This window comes from Macaca fascicularis, chromosome 1 (assembly GCF_037993035.2).
Source record: "Macaca fascicularis isolate 582-1 chromosome 1, T2T-MFA8v1.1".
Classification (NCBI taxonomy): domain Eukaryota; kingdom Metazoa; phylum Chordata; class Mammalia; order Primates; family Cercopithecidae; genus Macaca; species Macaca fascicularis.
In genome coordinates this window covers 118,634,978-118,657,066 of record NC_088375.1, presented here as the reverse complement: position 1 = coordinate 118,657,066, position 22,089 = coordinate 118,634,978, and the positions used below count along the sequence as shown (strand labels likewise).

The following is a 22,089-nucleotide window of genomic DNA, read 5'->3' as shown; positions in this document are numbered from 1 at the left end:
AATCCTTTAAAGAATCAAAAGGCAGCGTGATAGTTGTTACCACAGAGGTGAGTGCCGCAAGCACAGGTGAGAGGGGGGTTGGAAAGTCATGAGAATACTTGCACATACTGATACACACTCACACTAACTTGTCCTCATAAAAGTTAGTGGGTAGTCAGAAAAGATATCCTGTAACCTCATAGCTGGAGTCGAGAATTGGGTAGAGGGGAGAAGATGGCTGAGAGCATTTTTTTTTTTTTTTTTGAGGTGGGGTCTCCCTCTGTCGCCCAGGCTGGAGGGCAGTGGCATGGTCTTGGCTCACTGCAAGCTCTGCCTCCCGGATTCACGCCATTCTCCTGCCTCAGCCTCCCAAGTAGCTGGGACTAGAGACGCCTGCCACCACGCCTGGCTAATTTTTTGTGTTTTTTAGTAGGGATGGGGTTTCTCCGTGTTAGCCAGGATGGTCTCGATCTCCTGACCTCATAATCCACCCATCTTGGCCTCCCAAAGTGCTGGGATTACAGGTGTGAGCCACCGAGCCCAACCAGCTGAGAGCATTTGAAGAATGAATGGAGTGAAGGTAAGGAAGTAGAATGGCTAAAGCAACACCTAGGCCATCTGTGTCTAAAGCAGCAATGGGCTCTATCAGAATCCTCTGTCCCCTCTTTTCCAATCCCCATGTCCCTGATGAATTTCTCCTCCCCTCCATGTACTCTCACCCTGATGGAAAGAATGGCTTAGGCCTGTGTCAGGAGCCTCCCTTCCTCTCTTGGAGAGTTGGTCGACATCACTTTAAGACGAAGAACGAAGCAAGGTGACCTCTAGATGGATGATTCAAAATGTGGCTTGACCTTTAGCCTCAGCCAAACAGCAGTTGCTTTCCAAGAAGCCTCCTCTTGTCTTCTACTCTGTTGGAGCTCAGGTCATGTCTAGGCTTTCCCTGCCTCTTGACCAACCTGTTCCTGGTCCCTTCCAGTCAGACTCCCCTCCCACTTTCTTTGATGACTCTTGGCTTCTGGAATAGGCTCCTGAACGTTTAGTTCCCAGCCTCCAGCTTACTACAAACTTATCTTAGCATTTTCTCTCCTTTCTTCCCCCTCTCTCAGGGTTGGGTTGTGCATACTGGATATTAGTGTCACAGATTTTAGTAACTGGGTGTGGTTGATGGCACCAGTTAGAAACGCTGACCAGAAATGCTTGGAAAAATATCATCGGTCTTACAAAGAAGAACCAAACCAAGTTGTTGGGGATGAAACATTCAGAGAAGTAGATAAACATGTCAAAATAGATTCTGAAAGCACTGCGCAAGATAAGTGTACACAATTAAATGTATAAACGTTGTAGTGTATAAATTCAATACACAGTTAAGTGTGTAAACTCTGAAGTCAGATTTTGAATGTCCAAGTTCAAGTATTGATAGTGCAGCTACAATGACAAGGAGGTGTAAAGGCTTTACACCAAGTTCTTTCTGAAAATCTTGAGATTCAAATAATATTTCTTCAGAGAAAAAGGTCATCATATAAAGGTTTGCCTGTGAATCTGCATTCCACAAAAAGGTTGTTATTTTTAAAAAGGGACTCCAATAACATTCAAACCTGTACAACTCCTTCTCTTTATAGCTTTTGGTGAAGAAATGGGTTCAGGAGACCTCTCCCCACTCTTTCATCCTGAAGTGGGTTAACTGGGCAAGAATTTTACAAAGAGTCTATCAGCTAAAAAGTAGATTTTAAAATATGCTATGAATTATACTTACTTTGAAAATATTTTGAGGAATCATTATTGGTTTCAAAAAAGGCTAGACCTTGCTAAACACCTGCCTAAATGTACTTAATTGAAAATTACAAGGACTACGTGAAATATGTAATGTACTAACAAAGTCTATAAATTAAAAAAAAAATTCAACCTTAAAAAGCGGTTAAAATGATTCACTAGCAATTTTATTAACTTTTAAGAATGATTATTAAGATCAGTAGAGCAATATCTGTGTATTCCTAAGGAAAACCTTCATTATTATTTTGAAATATTGATGATATAAAAATTTAATTAGGATTTGTAATCCTTTCAAATTCATTCAAATTATTATAAGAAATGTGAACATTACGTTTGTCAATGAAAAGAAAAGCAATAGCTGTCAGATTGAACTAAGTGCCCTTGAAGGACACTTTAGAGATGGAATTATCTGAATTATGTCCAATGGCAAAAAAAGAATGCTCATCAGTCAAAGAAAGAGCAGGGCCAGGCGCGGCGGCTCACGCCTGTAATCCCAGCACTTTGGGAGGCCGAGGCTGGTGGATCACCTGAGGTCATGAGTTCGAGACCAGCCTGGCCAACATGGTGAAACCCCGTCTCTACTAAAAATACTAAAATTAGCCAGGCATGGTAGTGGGCACCTGTAATCCCAGCTACTCAGGAGGCTGAGGCAGGGGAATCACTTGAACCCGGGAGGCAGAGGTTGCAGTGAGCCAAGATCATGCCACTGCACTCCAGCCTGGGTGACAGAGCAAAACTAGGTCTCAAAAAAAAAGCTATATTCTTGAGGCAAGCATAAGAGTCTCATTTAAATTTTTTTTAAAAAATTGGAAATTTTTTTATAATGCAATATGTAATATATTTCATATTACTTTGTACACTGTACTAGCCATGTGATAATGGGCAAGTTAATTGCATCTTTCTGTTCCATCCTTTCATCATCATTAACATGCAGATAATAATGATAAACACCTCACAGGCTTGTTGTGAGAATGAAATTAAGGCATCCATATAAGATCCTAGCATAGGCCCTGGCATATGAAATGTGTTAATTAAATAGTGTTATTATGACGATTCATCTAGGCGGGGGAAGACGCCAAGGGTACTGAAAGGTGTGCTCTTTATCCTAACCTTGGTTTTGCTTCCCTCTTATCTGCCATCCTGAGCTACATGGATGAAGAGGATAGAGGAATATAAAGATGGAAACAAATTGAGACAGAGGAACTGAAAAGGAAGGGGCAGGAGAAGCACCCCAGAGTAGTCAGGACTGATATGGATATGTACGAACTAAAATAAAATTGCCTAAAGAAGAACTGGGGCAAATCTCCCTGGTTAGCCACCTCCCTCTAGCACTTTCATTTTAAGCACAGTAAATGCAGGTTTTAATGAAGCAAATGAAAAGAGGGTTAAGTTGGGACACGGGAGACAGAAAATGAAAGCATTGTTGATGAGGTGACTAAGGATGCTAGTGGGCAGACTGTTTAAAGAAATGGGTTTGCAAACAATTTCAGAATATTTTGGGGTTCCCAGGAATAGTCATAAGCAGCCCACATTTGCACTTCCTACTTGTATGAATGCTACCAGAGTTATGCTCACCCCCGCTAATGCTTTTCCTCTCTCCAAGGCTGAGATACCAGAAAAAAGCCTACCTCATTGGGGCCATGCTGCCAAAGCAGTTTTTAAATATGTACAGTACTCAAGTGCTTACTCCTCCTGATCCCTTCTCCCTGCTCTTCCTGACTCACCCCACCACCCTCTCATCCCTATACGGGCTGTGGTGATGTTATCATAGGTCCTGTGTCCACCCAAAACCTGGTCACAAAGCTTTCAAAGGGAATATGCCCAAGGGTGTGGCTGCACTACGACAGGCAGCCTTGGTGGTCAGCGATTTTTCACATTCTGTAGCTGCTGCTAAGCCCATTCCTACCCCAATTTTCCACTCATGGTTTCCAATTGACTACAAAGCTCTCCAGCTGGTGACCATAGGAGCTACCAAGGCCAGGAGACAGCCCATTGCTTGTCCCATTGTAGGGGAAAATCCGACCGGGAGGTGGGTAGGCAGGAAAAGTGGAGAAGGGTTTTCCTCTCTTTTGTAGAACACTCAGTCTGCTTTAAAACCAGAGGACCTGTCCCCACCTTAATATTCTTTCAGCTTTCCTGACTGTTTTGTACAATTTTTGCACATGTACTCCACTGTGTTAGGCTCAGGAAGGATTCTAACCACCATTCTACCAGCAAAAGAGATGCTGAAGACCCATCCTCTTTTGGGGTAAACTGACATATCTTGTTTGGAATCTAGCTTTTAGACTCATAGGCTGGGGTTGGCAGGCAACTTACATTCTGAGTCCTCGCTCTTGAAAAAGCCGATGAGTTTGATGTGGTCCTCAATGCGTTCGAAGGCTTGGACTTCCAGTTTGCTGCTGATGATCTCCACTGGGTCTTCAATTAGCTGAAATGGCACACACACACACACACACACACACACACACACACACACACACACATGTTCAAACAAGAGATTTCCTTCTTCACTGGGGAAACAGAGTGCATTGGAGGGAAGTTGTAGCGGACTTTGTGGTTGGTGCCTCAAATATCTATTCCATTCTCCCCACAGTCCCGCAGTGAGCATACCGGCAGTACCTTCTGAGAAACAGACCTTAACTCAAAGAGTGAGATGATTGGTGGGGGCAACCTATTCCTTTTGCCAGTTTTAAAAAACATTTATTTTTAATTGTAGATTGACAAATTATAATTGTATGTATTTATTGGATGTAAAGTGTTGCGATGACCTATAAATACATGAAATAATTAAATCAAGCTAATTAACTTATCCATCACCTCAAATACTCATCATTTTTTGTGGTGAGAACATTTGAAATTTACTCTTTTAGTGATTTTGGAATGTGTAATGCATATTATTCACTATATTTACCATGCTGTACAATATATGCCAAAGAAGAAAATCTTATTCTTCTTATCTAATTGAGGCTTTGCACCTTTTGACCATCATCTCTCCATTCCCACCACCCCCCACCCCCATCTAGCCTCTGGTAACTACTCTCTGCTTCTTTGAGTTCTTGTGTTCTAGATTCCACATATAATAAGTGAGAACATGTGGTATTAGTATTTCTGTGCCTAGCTTATTTCACTTAGCATAATGTTCTCCAATTCCGTCTGTATAGTTAGTATTTCTTTGTGTTTATATACACCACATTTTTTTTTTTTTTTTTTTTTTTTTTTTTGAGACAGAGCTTTGCTCTGTCACCCAGGCTGGAGTGCAGTGTTGCGATCTAGGCTCACTGCAAGCTCCGCCTTCCGGGTTCATGCCAGTCTGCTGCCTCAGCCCCCCAAGTAGCTGGGACTACAGGCGCCTACCACCACACCCGGCTAATTTTTTGTTGTTGTTGTTGTATTTTTAGTAGAGACGGGGTTTCACCGTGTTAGACAGGATGGTCTCAATTTCCTGACCTCGTGATCCACCTGCCTTGGCCTCTCAAAGTGCTGGGATTACAGGCATAAGCCACTGCACCCGGCCATATACCACATTTTCTTTATCCATTCATCTGCTGATGGACATTTAGGTGAATTTCATAACTTCCCTTGCCAGTTATTGATTCAGGAATGGGCAAATAACTGGCCCAATTAGAACAGATTTGCTGAAGGCTTTGGGAAAAGTTCTTTACTCTTAAAAGGGCAATGGGAAGACAAATTTGTTTTTCTATCATGAAATATGAATGAGGAAACGTGATGTATTGGTTCCTGCTGCTGGCCTTCTTATAGCTAACTTGAGAATAGTCAGCTTGAGGACACAGGCAACATACTGAAGACACACTAATCTGTGATTTACAGAGAAAAATGGGGCCAGTGTCTGGATTTGATCAAGTCTGAAGTCTCCCCTAACTGGAGCCTTCTACTTAGGTAAGTCAATCACATTGTTTATTGTTTGAAGCAGTTAGAGTCTTATTTCCAAAAGCCTCCTCGTAGCTGATAAAGCTGGGGCAGAACCATGCTGTCCCAGAGTTGTTCTATCACCCCCTCAACTTTTTTAGGGCTTGTGGGTGTGAGTCAATGAGATGGCCAAGCACGGTGGGTCATGAGATGGCACCTTTTTTTGGTAAGAGGTAGCTTCCAACCCACTTCTGACCTTCCCTCTGGTTTTTGACACTGTAGAGAAATAATGATAGACCACTGGGTACTGGCTGGTAGATAAGGAATCATCGGCATGGATGCTGAACACTAGGTTCTTTATCTGTGCAAGAATGTGTGTTCAAAGCATTGAACTTCACAGTGGTTACTGAAAGTGTGAGTTTATCTATGGATGAAATATTTTTAGAATGTTTGTTCCTCTGTTTGTCTGAGCATATGGATATGAGGGTGTGCTATGTCCATGGCTGAAAATGAGTGTGATATTGGGGGTCTCTTTAGCTCTGCCACTTCTCTATGTTGCTCTGAGGGTAGCTAACTCAGGGTGACCTGGCTGATTGGTACTCCCATCCCTCCTCTCTCTTCAGGTGGCTGCTTAGCCCCCTCTCTCTCCACATTCCCCAGCTCCTCTTCAGCAGCAGTGGAGCAAAGCCAAGGAGATTTCAATAGATGTCTATGTATAACTGGTAAGAGAATTAGCATAGTATTACTACATTGCTCCCGACAGTTTCTAGGGTGACTTAAAGATCAGCTTCCCGGTAGAGTGCAATATAGGTGCTCCTTAGTTTTTTTGTGAATCCTGAAAAACCTGTCACAGACGAGGCCAGGTTCTCCAGCTTGTCTGTTCTTTGGGGTTCTGCCTCTCCCTATATTTGAACAGAGGCAGCTCCATGCAGTGTCACTGTGTATACATGCTTACATCCAAGAGGAACTCCACCAAGACATCAGCTGCAAACTCGCCATCAAACTCTATTGTGCGATCACCCTTAAGAACATACAGGCTTCCTTCTTCATCAAAACCTGTAAGAAACAAAGAGGCCCACAGAGAAGGTCATCCTGACATAGGAAGAGCCTTTGCATTGGCTGAGGTCTGGCTCAGGGTTTCTGGGTGACAGTGGGGTCAGGATTAATGGAACTAGCATTAACCCAAGAAGCAGTTGCCTTGAAATAACACTTTAGAAGAGTTCCTGAAGTGGACATTTAATTGGAAATAGTCAAGAACAATTCCAGCTGGATTTTGACTTAAGAAAAAAGTCTATTCTCCACCCCACCACTGCTTTAATTTTCCAAAGATACCAGATACAGCTGATCCCATGTCATTCTCCTTATCAAAGATAACCACTGCCCACCTGACTCCTTAGCCTTGCATTAAAGTCCCTCCAAAATCTGGTTCCAAATCTATCCCTTTCATTCTCCCTTGGGTAGACCTGTACTCCTTTGAAAACTGCTCTCTTGTCCCTTGTGCAACTCCCTTTGCTTCCTGCCCACGTGCTTATATGGAAAGGTGAGTAAAGGAAAAGTCACTGAGCATTATTCTCTAGACTTCTGTATTCCTTGTTCCCCAAGCCTGGAATGACCTCCATCTTGGTTAGCTTCTTCAGGTCTCAGCTTAGGATTCATTTTTCTAAAGAAAGGTCACTTTAATCTCACTGAGATCATGCCATTATTGATCTTTCTTCAGCTCAATTTACAGGTCTTCACTATCACCGTCAGTTCTCTGAGGGTAGGATCATTGTCTTCTTGGTATCCCAGTGCCTTGTACAGAGCCTGTGCACATCAGCAACCCATTAATGTATGTGACCAGGATGGACAGCTTGCTTTCCTGTTCCAGTTGAATCCCACACATCTTCTTTATCCAGTTGGCCAGTAGATGTTGCAAGGACAGGCTCAGCATCTTCTTATTTTGCTGCCCTTTAGCACCCTTGGTCTGATGTTGTGTACCTTAACAAACACTTGTTGGAAAAATGCATTTTTCTCCTTAGGAATGTTAAATAGCCAAAACTGGCATTTAGTCCAATTGCATGCCATCCTTAATTCCTTAGACTGTTTTAAAACTCTATTAGCTGGAGAAACTTTTCTCCAAATGAACTCTTCTGCAGAACCTCCAGGGACAGGAAGGCTGGACTGCCACATGCTGTGTCCCAAGGCATCCATGAGGTGTAAGGAGCCTTTGGCACATAGGTGGGAAATGGTGGAGGCACCATTTGTAAATCAAAAGGAGCAATGTGCCAGGTATTCTTTTTGTTTGTTTGTTCTTGGAGACAAAGTTTCCTTCTGTCACCCAGGCTGGAGTGCAGGGCCATGATCATGGCTCCTGCCTCAGCCTCCTGAATAGCTGAGACAACAGGCATGTGCTACTATGCAGGCTAATTTTTCATATATACACACACATACATATATACACACATATATATGAAAAATTATATATTCTATATATGAAAAATTATACATTATATAATATATAATGTATATTATATTGTATATATTATATATAATATATAATTATATAGTATATATTATATACTATATATTATAATACATAATATAATATATTATATACATAATTACATGCTTGTTTTATATATATATAATATATTATATATATATATATAAATTACAAGCATGAGACACTGTGTCTGGCCCTGCCAGATTTTCTTGATATCAGTGATGGCCGATCTCAAAAGGTGCCCTAGGGAACATCAGCCAGTGTCCTGCTGTTGGATTCTGTCTTGAGCAAAACCACAGTAGGAAGGCTACTGCAATTGTTCAGGCACAACTTGATAGAGGCCAAAATAAGGCAAATGGAAGAGGAATGAAGATGAAGGAGCAGGTTCACAAAATACCTCCACTGTCCCGTAAACGCCCAGAGATCAAATAACCAGAAAGAACCTGCCCCAACTCTTCCAAACTGAGCTTGTTTCAGTGTATCAAGCCCCATCATATTCTTTCCTAGTCTATTTTTATGTATACTTGCTCAGCTTGTCCATCCAAAATTTTTAGATCACTGGGACACTAGTTTTTTTCTCTCAATAAATTTGCTGGAAATTCTCCCAAATTCAGCTTCTCATTAAACCAATGGGAAGGCAGAAGAGGAATCAAGAGACTGCTGGGGAAGGAGGCAGAACTCATTAAACTGTTGTTGTTTGTTTGTTTGTTTTCAGACGGAGTCTTGCTCTGTCGTCCAGGCTAGAGTGTAGTGACGCGATCTCAGCTCACTGTAAGCTCTGCCTCCCGGGTTCACGCCATTCTCCTACCTCAGCCCCCCGAGTAGCTGGGACTACAGGTGCCCGCCACCACGCCCAGGCAATTTTTTTGTATTTTTAGTAGGGATGGGGTTTCACTGTGTTACCCAGGATGGTCTCGATATCCTGACCTTGTCATTCGCCTGCCTCAGCCTCCCAAAGTGCTGGAATTATAGGTGTGAGCCACCGCACCCAGTCATTAAACTGTCTTTGACTCCAGGGAAAGAGTTTAACATATTTTGCTCCCATACTCAAGGGAGAAAAATACCCCTTAATATGTCTCCAGGGAAACAGATATCCCAGGCATTCTTTATTTTTATTTATTTATTTACTCATTCATTCATTTATTTTGAGACAGAATCTCACCTTGTTGCCCAGGCTGGAGTGCAGTGGTGCAATCATGCAGGTAGAAGTCACAGCAATCTTGACCTCCCTGGCTCAAGCCATCCTCTCCTCCCAGCCCTCCCAAGTAGCTGGCACTACAGGCACATGCCACCATGCCCAGCTAATTTTTAAATTTTTTGTAGAGATGAGGTTTCGCTGTTGCCCAAGCTGTTCTCAAACTCCTTGGCTCAAACAATCCTTTGCCCTTGGCCTCCTCAAGTGCCCAGACATTCTTAATAACTCATCATAATTTTATAGTCATGAATTCTTCCTTGTGTCTAACCTAAATAGTTTCCTATAATTTAAATCATTTTTTAAAAAAAGATTGGTCTGCTTGAAAATAAAATAGAAAACAGTTGTCTGTAATTTTCCAGGATAATGGACTTTTATGTACCTGAAGGTATTTATTGAACCACCACTAATCTCTTTTTTTTCTGTACTTACCACTCTAAATCCAATTAACCTTTCTTCAAAGATCCTGTTTTATAACCCGCTATTTTTTTTAATAGCCATTCTTCATTGGTCATGGAGAAAAAGCCAAATGGGCAGTACATGTGTGTCGGTGTTTGAAAATCAGAGGAGCAGGCCAGGAGCTGTGGCTCACCCCTGTAATCCCAACATTTTGGGAGGCCAAGGCGGGCAGATCATTCAAGGTCAGGAGTTCAACACCAGCCTGGCCAATATGGTGAAACCCTGTCTCTTCTAAAAATACAAAAAAATGAACTGAGCATGGTAGCATGTGACTGTAATCTCAGCTACTCAAGAGGCACAAGAATCGTTTGAATCCAGGAGGCAGAGGTTGCAGTGAGCCGAGATCATACCACTGCACTCCAACCTGGGTGACAGAGTGAGACCTGTCAAAAAAAAAAAAAAAAAGAAAAGAAAAAAAAGAAAGAAAAAGAAAACCAGAGGCGCTATCTATATTCTCTCTCTTTGGGATTACAGCATTGTGAATCTTAAAGTGCACTGTACTTAAGCCTGACATATCGACACTAGAGAGTACAACTTCCATTGTGCGGTCACTTAACTGTACCTCACCTATGTCCTCCCTCTCATCCTTGGTGATAATGCCCAGCTGGGGTTTAGCCTTAAATTTAAAAAGCACTGTTACCCTGGCATTATTACTATTAATGCTATCTTTTGTTGGCTGCTTCAGCTGCAAGGCAACGAAATAATATGTGATGAAAGAAGAGAATTTTTAACTCTCTCAGAGAGATCACCACAGTGGTGAGCTAAGAGAAGCTGGCCTTTTAGCTTGCTTTAGAATCTAAAAATAAAAACTTAACTCTTTAGCATTAGTTTCTCCAGGAGGAAACCCTCCTCATTGTACTGATACAACAATCTCTTACATGATTAATGTGAAATTATTCAATTCAGGCCTATATTTACTTTTATGAAACGCTTCTCCAACCAAAGATGAAGGTATGCAGGATCATTTTATATATTTTAAAAGAGAATCTGCTTATGCAAGAATAATTGCAACTGGACTTTTCCTTTTGCAAGACGCATTCCTTTCTTTCCCTGATACAGTATCTCAAAAATCACACTTACCCAGTTTCTTGGCAAGCTTGGCTTCTTTCTTGGCATCCACCATCACAAAGCCTATAGCTTTGTGTTCAAGGACCTGGGCCACAAGCTGAAGAAACAATGGAAAGATGAGCGTGCTAAGGGCAGAAAGATGGTACAAAATATTACAGAATTACTATCCTCTTGTATCAACAGAAGGGTTTTCCTCTATACTTTCTGTTACTATGTGACCAAGTCGAGCAGCAGCAGAGGAAATGTACTGTTGTCCCTTCAGGAGAAGGATGATTCAGAAGAATGCTGAGAATCAAGGAGGGAAAATCTGAGGAGCAAACCTAAGAGAGAAAGTTTGGAAGAGTATATCCACTGTCACATACCAGTTTCTGCCCTCAGAGTAGATAAAACCTGGATCAAGAGAAAGAAGAATCAGGAAGGAAGCATGGGTGCCTGACAAGGGACCCTGAGCCTTTCTCTAGCTGCCAAATGTACCTGGGGTAGAGTGGGAACACAAGAGGACCTAAGAAAAAAGGAGGCCTATGTCCTCGATATCCAAGCATTGCCCTCAATTCCCCCACTCCTGGGCTTGTGAAGTAGGAATGCCCATTGGGTGAATAGACCTGAGATGTCCTCTCAAGGTTCCCTGAAGCACACTAAGACTTGTAGAGTATCGGGGGTCAGGGGTTTGGCTTCAAAGGCCAGGAGGATGCAGCAGTGTCCTAGATGGACAGGTAGCTGAAAACTTCTCTGGGTAGACACCAGCATAGATGATGACACCAAGCTCAAGATTGGCATTATGTTAAGCTTCCTGAAACGCAGAGTGAGCAAGTAGTGAATACTTGCTTACTTCAGGACTGAGACCTAATTCTTGCCATCTGTTTGAATAGGGACTTGAAACAGAAACAGAATGGAGATGCTACCAGACAGATCATGAAATACTCATACTACTTTTTTTAGTTAAACTTTAAAAAAAAGATAATTGTAGATTAACATGCAGTAGTTGTGAGAAATAATACAGATATCTTGTACATTTTATCCAGTTTCCCTCAACAGTAACATCTTGCAAAACGGAGGTACGGAGGTACGATGTCACAAATTGTGTACTGACATTGATACAGTTAAGATACAGAACATTTCCATCACCACAAGGATCCCTCTGTTGCCCTTCACGGTCACACCCACTGCTTCGTGTCCCCATCCCCAACCACTAATTTGTTCTCCATTCCTATAATTTTGTCATTTCAAGAATGTTGTGTAAATGGAATTATATAGCATGTAACCTTTTGAGACTGACTTTTTTCACTCAGCATAATTATGTAGAGATTTGTCTAGGTTGTTGCATGTGTCAATACGCTGGTTTTTTTTTTTTTATTGCTGAGTGCAATGTATGGTATGAATGTACCACAGTTTGTTCAATCGTTCACTCGTTAAAGGATATGTGTGTCGTTCTCAGTTATTGGCTAGTATGAAGAGAGCTGCTATAAACTTTTGTGTATAGGTTTTTGAGTTAAATATTAGTCTCAATTTCTCTGAGATAAATGTCTAATAGTACAATTACTGGGTTGTGTGGTAGTTACATGTTTAGTGTTTAAATGAAGCTGCCAAACTATTTTTCAGAGTAGCTGTATTATTTTACCTTCCCATGAGCAAGGTATGAATAATCCAATTTTTCCACGTCTTTGTCAGGACTTGGTAGCATAACCATTTTTCATTTTAGTCATTCTGACAGGTATGCAGTGCTATCTCATTGTGGTTTCAATTTGTATTTTCCTAATGGCTAATAATGTTGAGCATTTAAAAATGTGCTTATTTGTTGTATGTATGTTCTCTTCTATGAAATGCCTGTTCACATCTTTTGCTCATTTTTCAACTGGATTGCTTTTTGGTTGTTGAATTTTGAGAGTTTTTTTTAATATCAGTCCTTTTTCAGATATATGGTTTACAAGTATTTTTTTTACTCTGTATGTGTGTCATTTCATCTTCTTTTTCTATTTGACAAATAATAATTGTACATATCCATAGGGTACACAGTGATTTTTTTATTCATATAATGTATAGTGAGCAGGGTAATTAGCATGCCTATCATTTCAAATATTTATCACTTTCTTGTGTTGAGAACATTCAATATCCTAATCATTTCATCTTCTTAATAGGATCTTTCACAGAACAAACATTTTCAATTTTGATGAAGTCCAGTTGATCACTTTTTTCATTCAGGGATTGTGCTTTTGATGTTAAGTCCAAGAACTCTTTGTCTAGCCTCAGATCCTGAATTCTCCTATTTTTTTCTAAAAGTTTTATGGCTCTTCATTTTACATTTAAGTTCATGATTCACTTTGAGTCAAATTTAAAATAGGTTGAGGTTCCTTTTTCTTTTTTTGCCAATAGATGTCCAACTGTTCTGACACTTTTTGGTGAAAAGACTGTCTTTCATCCATTCAATTGCTTTTGTTCCTTTGTCAAAAATCGGTTGGCATATTCATGTGGGTCTATTTGTGGTTTCTCGATTCTGTTCCATTGCTCTATATGTCTGTTCCTCTGCCAACACCACATAGTCTTGATTGCAGTAGCTAGGATCAAGTATACCTGAAAGCAGGTAGACTATCTCTTTTCACTTTATTCTTTTTTTTTTGTAAATTGCTTTAACTATACTAGTCCTTCAGCATTTTTATATAAACTTCAGAATAATCTTGTTTATACATACAAAAAAATCTTACAAGAATTTTGGTAGGAATTGCATTAAATCAATTTAATCAACTTGTGTATCAACTTGGGAAGAGTGACATATTTACTATGTTGAGTCTTCCAATTCATGAATATGGTATGTCTCTCCATTTATTTGATCTTCTTTGGTTTCTTTCATCAACATTGCATAGTTTTCAGCCTACAAGTCTTGCACAAGTTTTGTTAGATTTATATCTAATCAGTTAAATCATTTCAGCTACTGTAAATGGTTTTGTATTTTTAATTTTCATGTCCATGTGTTTATTGCTAGTTTATAGATATACAATTAATTTGTTAATGTTAATGCTAAACTCACTTATTAGTTCTAAGAGGTTTTTGTTTTGTAGATTCCTTGGGATTTTTCTAGGTAGACAATTTTGTCACCTGCAAATAACTTCTTCCTTTTTAATCTGCATGCCATTTTATTTGTGTTTCCTTACTGCACTGGTGAGAACTTCTAGCACTATCTTGAATAGGAGTGATAAGAACATCTTGTTTTCTTAAATTTTTTGTTTGTTTCCCAATCTTAGTGTTTCGTTCATTTTTCCTTTCACTTCTATCAGTTTTTGCTTTGCGTATTTTGCAGTTCTATTTTTTGGTCCAGAAACCTTTAGGATTTATTGTCTTCTTGATGGTTTGACCCTGGGTCTGTTTGGCTCTACAACTCATACTATGAATCCCTCTACTTTCTTTTCTATGTTTGTTTCTTTCATATCTTCTTCATTTTTATGTCTTCCTTTCATTGTTCCCAGTATCTGTGTCTTCTCCTTCAGAGCTCCTCTTCTGAACATCTTGAGGTTTTTCTTTGCATATTCATTCTTCCCTCCCAGACTTTTTCATCTGTTCCCAGCCTCTTTCTTTCTCTCTGGTCTCTAACCATTTCCATTCCTTGAAGAGCAAGGATTGTGAGCAGAAGCACCAAGAGCAGCTCCGAGGAGTACCTCTGGTGGTTGGGGCCTGGCAGGTGGGTGTAGAATGGCAGGTAGCAAATGAGCCAACCCCCACCCCCACCCCTCATTCAGTTTTCTCTTATTTATTTTATTTTGGCTGGAACTAGGCAAAACTTAGGATGAAAGGCATCATCAGTGTTTATGCATGACTCATCTCGAGATTTTCTGCAGTGCCTAAACAGACCAAACTTTCTGCAAGTCACTTGGCTTCACTCTATTGCATTTAATCTATTAGACAAGGTCATTTTTTAATGACTTTTCTGGTTTCCAACATAAGCCCCCTGTGTTCTATTTAGTGCTGTCAAAATCTTAAGTTAAATGTTCCCTTGTATATCATTCAGAGTCAGTAAGGATGGGACCTCATGGCTTTGTGGTATCGTAAGTTTTCTTACTCCTAGTACGTGAGCCTCTGACAGTGGTTCGTAAACTTCAGTGTGCATAAGAATCACTCAGGGACTAAAGTGGGGCTTCCTGGGCCTCAGCACAAGAGAGTAGAAAATAGACCTGGGTGGGGCTCAGGAATCTACATTTTTATAAACCACACTACCACACCCCATTATTCTAACACAGCAGATCTCAAACCACACACTGGAAAACACTGCTATAAATGGTTGTCAGCACACCCAAAGTGACATGACACAGTGCTCTTCTAACTGCTTGGCTCTTTAAGCCCCTCTACCTTTGGCATAGGAGAGAAGTATTCCTAATAGTAAGAATAACCAATGACACAAAATAAGAAATGAACTCTGAGAATTAAACAGAGAATTTAACTCTGATCTCTCCTAGGTATGCACTACCATGTTTTTTCTGGTTTTAGGCAGATCCAAATGTGTGCCTCTCATAGGCATGTAAAGCATGGCCTTCTGGTTATCTTATGGATATTTATATGTGATTTTTGAAGATTTATGAGTGGGAGGTGCTATCTCAAATGAACTCTAATCTTTTTTCCTGATTCCCTGGTTAACTAAACACAGCCAATCACTGTCCTGTGCTATAGATGGAGAGACAGAGCAGGCAACAACACATGGGCCAGGATCCCATGCCTAGCTGAGACTTTCCCACCTCCTCTTCGGCACCCTTAGTCAAAATCCCTCCAGAACTCCCATCACTCTTGCCTCCCATGCTGACAAGACCCAAAGTCTGCCTACTTGAGTTCTGTCATCACTGCTGTCAGTCCTAGCAAGTCTCCTTCATGGGAGCCAAGGGTGCCGGGGCTGGCAGCACTTGAGAGAGCAATGAGACTGGGAAGGGGAGAATGGCTGTGGTAAAATTCTGGGACCTTCTAGGTGACTCCTGACACGGCAGCCAGGAGCCTCTGCTGGGCCAGTGGGGCAGGCAGGAGTCTGTCTACCTCTCACATTTGGGTTGGCCTCACCTCCACCTTTGCTTTGGCCCTAAATCTCCAGCTCACATGTTCCCTTCTCTCCTGCAGCCTAGTCTCACTGCATTCTCAGGTCACTGCCAGCCCTGGCCACCCTTGGCTGCAGAGCCCAGCTCCAGTTCATCTTTCACTCCATTCTCCTCTCTGGAACTCCAAAAGCCCCTCACAAGGGCATAGTACTCTGGCACTTATTGTGTAATCATTAGAGTTGTGTATAGTCTCTATATTGTGACTCTTTCCTCTATAAGAAGAAGGACCCTCTTGTGTGCTTCTTTTGTATCTTGCAGTTTCTTGGAGACACTCAGCATACTTGTGGATGAATGGGTGGATTGGTCCAAGTACTTCACAAGTTCAAGGGCATTGTAAGCCAAGGAGTTAGAGGCAATTGTCATCAAATACAGTGACAAAGAGTTACATACATGAGAAAAAAAAGCAGAGTCAATATATCTCCTAAATTCCCAGACAACTAGTACACGCTTTTCAGATAGGTTTGCAATTTTCTCCTGTTGATGTACAACTGTTTCTCTGCTGGTTTTGTTTGTTTGGTTAGTTACCTCTTAGACAGTCCATCCTAGTGAATGGGGTTGTCTCTTATCGGTTGGTTATATTCAGCCTCTGGGCATTGGTCAGTGCTCATTCTTCCTAGAAACATTAGGATTTGCTTTAACCATTGCTGATTCTATTGATTACAAAAAACGTTTTTTAAAAGTTATTTTAAGGTCCTTAAGGTTTTGTTTTGTTTTGGGACCTGGTCTCACTCCTTTGCCCAGGCTGCAGTGCAGTGGCACAATCACGGCTCACTGAAGCCTTGACCTCCCAGGTTCAAGCAATCCTCCCACTTCAGCTCCCTGAGTAGCTGGGAATACAGGCCTGCACCACCACGCTTGGCTAATTTTCTAAGTTTTGTCAAGACAGGATCTTGCTTTGTTGCCAGGGCTAGTCTTCAGCTCCTGGGCTCAAGTGATCCTCCCACTTTGGCCTCCCAAATTGTTGGGATTACAGGCATGAGCCACTGCACACAGCCTAAAAAGTTCTATGTAAATAATATGCATAATTCAATAGGAAAGAAGAGGATATTTATAATATAGCTTTACTCTTGTTAAAAGATTGTATCCTGTAGGTATTTATTGCATCACTGTTACCCCTGTAATGACAGGGTGGATCCAAGTAGATCTCATCTTCGAATGAATAAATGACTCATGGATACTATGGCCCAGTTGTTAAGTGCACAGGGCTTGGAATCAGAGACCTGGATTTTTGACTTGTCCACAAGCCTGTGCTGTGACTCCAGTGTAAAAAGTGGACAATACCAATATCTATTCAATGGGACTGTTTTGATGATTTAACTGAATGCATGTAAAGTGCTTGGCACAGTTCTTGGCATGCAGTAAGTGCTTAGTAAACATTAGATTTTCTTCTTAATATTATGACAGCTGGCTAGGGTTCTGGATCTTGTTCCAATTCAGAAATACCATAGTGTAAAGTATTACAATGGAAAGAGAACAATTATTAATTGAGAACCTACTGTTTTAACAAAAATGAGTAAGACACATGTCAGCTCCAGGGACCTTGTGATTTAATGAGGGAGGAAATTCATTTAAAAAAATAGCTCTAGGGCCGGGCGCGGTGGCTCACGCCTGTAATCCCAGCACTTTGGGAGGCCAAGGCAGGAGGATCACAAGGTCAGGAGATCAAGACCATCCTGGCTAACAAGGTGAAATCCTGTCTCTACTAAGAAAAATACATAAAAAATGGCGAGGTGTGGTGGCCGGTGCTTGTAGTCCCAGCCACTTGGGAGGCTGAGGCAGAAGAATGGCGTGAACCTGAGAGGCGGAGCTTGTAGTGAGCCGAGATCACACCACTGCACTCCAGCCTGAGAGACAGAGCTAGATTCTGTCTTTAAAAAAAAAAAAAAAAAAAAAAACTCTAGGTGCTACAGGAGTAGGACAAAAAAAGAGCTATGAAGATTTAGAAAGTTTGCGAACTGGGAGGTCAAATCCTGCAGAGCCTAGTGGGTTGTGATGAATACTGTGTATTAAATTTCCATGCACTCAGGATGAACCTAAATCCCTAACATGGCCATGAATGTCCTGCACTCTTTGTCCCACCTGTCTCCAGCCTCATCTGGGGTCACTCTGTTTCTTACTTAATACAATTGTCTTCAGCTTCTCAAAACACCAAGCTTGTTCAGGTCTTTGCACAGGATCACCTCCTTCAGCTGTGCTCTCAAGCTCTAGGCCAGTTGAAGATTCAGCTGCTTGCAGGGACATGGATGCCTTGTTCTAATTCACACAAAGGCACCAACACATGCTCTGCTTCTACACACACCCTTCACTCCAAATAGAATTCCTTTTCCCTGTCTGTTTGCTGGTTTCTACTTTCCTTGAAGTCTACATTTAAAAGTCAGTTCCTCCAAGGCATTCCCTGACTCCCAATCTCAATTTTTCCCTTTTTACCCTTGATCATAGCACCCTGTGCTTTTCCTTTGCAACCATTTCGCAGTTGCAAGTGCACATTAATTTATATGATTCTTTGTCTAGCAATTGTCCATGCTGTAGCGTATAAGCTCTATGTCCATGTCTGTTTTTCTCCCATGCCATCTCTAGCACCTACCATAATACCTGAACAGAATAGATTTCAAAACAAAAAACAAAACCAGTAGTTTCTTCAGTAAATGAATGAATGAAGAGGGAGGCTGCTTAGAAAAGGGGATGCCAGCTAGACCTTGGAGGAGGAGTGTGTGGATAGGTGGAGGGGGGCTGCAAGGGCATCCCAGGAGGAAGAAGTGGTATAAGCAAAGGTTTGCAGGTGGGAATGTGCAGGAGTGTGCAGGAGAACAGGCTGACCTACTTGAGCAGTGGGCTTATTCGGGGCGATGAAAGACGTCCTGTGTTAAAATCACACTAGAAAAAAAGTGTGAAGGATTTAACTACTAGGACTGGAAGCTCTGATTTGGGGTTGTCTGAGTAGGAGAGTGATATGACTAAGTTGTGTTTGGCAAGAGTGGATCTGAGTGCGTAGAGGAGACAGAAAGGAGAGTGGAAAGGAAAGGCCACAGTTGGGAGGCTGATGTCCTAGCCTGCATGGGAGATGTCTCTGATCTCAGACCAAGACAGTGTCAGTGGGAGAAAAAGTGACTTGAGCAGGTGATGCTACAAGTTGAGAATCAGTCAGACCTGGTAAGTCTTCCTTTGGCTTTGGAGAGAGAATGGAGAGAGATCAAAGAAGAGGGAGGAGGCACGATGGTTGGAGGGTCTCCCATGAGGAAACGAAGTGGAGGACACACAATGATGGCAGGAGGGCATGACAGAACTGGGGAAGCTTCTCAGCATGGATTCAGACCCAGAGAGTTCACCGTCACGGCAGTCCAGCCCAGACCCGGAGGTGCTGATCTAGGGCTCAGGGGAGAGGTCCTGTATGAGAAGTGAAGGCTTGAGGACAGGTGCCATCTTTGGGAGATGAGTGTGAGAGAAAGCCACAGGGTCAAGTGCTGGCTGTCTCAGAAGGAAGAGCAAGACACCTACCCTGGAGGCGGAGTGGAGCCATGGGAGAAATGTGGGGAGAGAAAGGATCCTGGTGTCATGACTCCAGAGTCACAAAGGAGCGGGTGGTCATATCAAATGTTGCAGGGAGTCAAGGAGGGGTAGGACCCCCATGAGGCCTCTCATCTCAGGACTGGTAAGTCACGGGTGACCTTTTAGAGAAGAGCTGGGACAGAAGCCAAAGCACTGGGAGTTAAACCACGGGGTGGGTGACAAGGACATGTTACAGCAGGTGTGGTTCACTTAATTAAGGAGTCACACAGAAGCGAGAGGGACACCCTGTGCTGCGTGACTGCCCCTGGGGCTCCCAGGGCAGCACATCCAATACCTCCAAAAAGACCCCACCCAATGCAGTCTCTTCATAGGACTTACCAGCTCGAATCCAGGGAAAGACAGGAAGAAAGTCACATTTATACCATTGCCCAAGAAGTGTCTTTGTAGAGGAGAAAGACTAATTTACTACACAGTCAGAGGGAGGGTGGGGAGGTGGCGGGTCATAAAGAAAAAGGAGGTGGTTACTTGTTGAAGGGAGGTAGGTGGAGATTACTTTCTGCAGGGCCAAGAATCTGAAAAAGAAGTTGAGCCTCGGGGAAAATGTCACAGATCTCTGCTCCAAGTGAATGTCCCTCAAGCCAGTCATTAAAAACGCCCTGGCTGTAACCCTGCTCTCTTCATGTAAGCCAAGAGCCACACGGCTGTTCATACCCACTGTCCCTCATGCCATCTGGCAACATGTCAAGCAATTCAACAACTGTGTGTCCTCCCCTGAAACCAGAGAGCTGACGTTTCTCTCCGGTAATCTCCTGTCACTTTCTGCCGCCCTCAAAGTAGGCCTGAGCTATGTATAGCTGGGCAGCTGGCATGTGATGGTGTTCACGAAGGAGGCTGGCTCAATGAAGGGACAGCTATTCTGTGGGATTCAAGCGAGTATCGGGGGCCTCTTTAGGGCTGGGATAGGTGGCCTCTGAAAGAGCCTTCGGGGAGAGGGAGGCTGTTGATTGTTTTTATTGGCATTTTGGACTATCACGTTGGTCAATGCCAAGGAAAAGACCAAGGGAAGATGCTATGTATTTTTTCCACCCCACAATTCTGAGAGGCTATGTAACAACAACAATATAAAAAAAAATAGCACTTACTGGGTGTTTACTATATGCCAGCTATTGCTCCACCTGCCTTACAAGAATTATCTTATTGAATCTCTACAAAACCCTCATGAGGCAGAGGCTTGCAGATGAGAAAACAGAGGCACAGAGTGGTTAACCAACTTGCCTGGGGACACGCAGCGCTTAAGCGACGCAGCTAGGATTTCAACCCTGACACTCTGTCTCCAGAGCCCAAACTTTCATCAATCACATTTTGTTCCTATACCTGGGCCTCCAAGGGACCTGGGCCCAAATCCTGGCTTTGCAACTTACCAGCTGTGAGACTCTGGGCAAGTCACAAATTAACTGATCTTCAATTTCCTTATATAAAAAACTGAGATCCAATCTCACAGGAGTAACATGTATACAAGGACGTAGTGAAAGTTCCCTACCAATTAATTACAGGGCAAACCCCACTACACTAAGTCAGTGGTTTTAGAACCTGGGTGTACATCAGCATTCCCTGGAGGGGCAGCTAGTAAAAAGAGATTGCTGGGCCCACCCCAGAGTTTCTGATTCAGCAGGTCTGGGAGGGGACACAAGAATTTGCATTTCTGCCCGGGTCCCAGGGGCTGCTGAGGCTGCCGGTCTCGGGCCCACACATTGAGAGCCGTGGCCCTACCAGTCTCTAACACAAAATCACAGCCTTTTATTGTGGAGCATTTTGCCATGTCCAAACTGACAGACTGAGGGAGACTGTCCCTGAAGGCCAGGTTTGTTTTGTTTTATCTAAAAACATTATTGCAATGGAATTTTTAAAGAGTGAATTTGTCTGACGTGGGGCAAGGCCATGCCCTTTTCCAATTTTTCTCAACAGAATTCTGTGCCCCAGTGCCTGTGAAAATGCAGTCTGGAAGCCTAGGCCCTGACCTCCTCTGGTAGCCCCTCCCTCCAACTCTCCTTGGAAAAAAGTTCCACATGATACTCAGTGCTTTCTGGGGCCAGAGAGATCATCCCCTTTTAAACTGTCCTTCAGTGAAGGTCGATACACCTCATTTTAAAAAGCGGATGGGGTGCTTCCTCTCATGGAGAGGCCTCATAAATGTAAACTAATGATTGAATGAAGAGATCTTTGACTTATTGCTTCCACAGCACACATTGAAAAACAGAAGAGGAACCTGCTCCTGCTTGGCTGAACTTTCTGAAATGTCTGACTAGTGTTTACTTTGATAGCATCTGCTAATGACAGCAAATGCCATGGAAAACTAACTTGTGTTTTCCCAAGAATGGCAGTTTTCAATGTGCTTTCACATACACAACGATTTCAGGAACAGCCCATTACTAAGCACCAAGCATGTGCCCATCACTTTACACATATTACCTGTTTTGTCTTCTTAAAACCCCTACGAGGAGGGTACTGTGGCTTAGATTTTTCTTGTTTTGTTTTTTGTTTTGAGATGGAGTCTCGCTCTGTTGCCCAGGCCGGAGTGCAGTGGCGCGATCTCTGCTCACTGCAAGCTCCGCCTCCCGGGTTCACGCCATTCTCCTGCCTCAGCCTCCCGAGTAGCTGGGACTACAGGTGCCCGCCACCACACCCGGCTAATTTTTTTG

At 42.4% G+C, this 22,089-nt stretch overlaps 1 protein-coding gene across 1 annotated transcript in view; it reads right to left on the bottom strand.

Annotated features, from left to right (window-relative positions):
• CASQ2 (calsequestrin 2) overlaps positions 1-22,089 on the bottom strand; it is a 69,599-nt gene that overhangs the window by 34,441 nt on the left and 13,069 nt on the right. The window contains exons 2-4 of the mRNA XM_005542219.5: positions 10,830-10,914; positions 6,572-6,672; positions 4,066-4,177 (exon numbers count right to left, since the gene is read on the bottom strand). Coding sequence (XP_005542276.1) covers positions 4,066-4,177; positions 6,572-6,672; positions 10,830-10,914 — 298 coding nt within the window. The remainder of the gene's footprint in view (positions 1-4,065; positions 4,178-6,571; positions 6,673-10,829; positions 10,915-22,089) is intronic.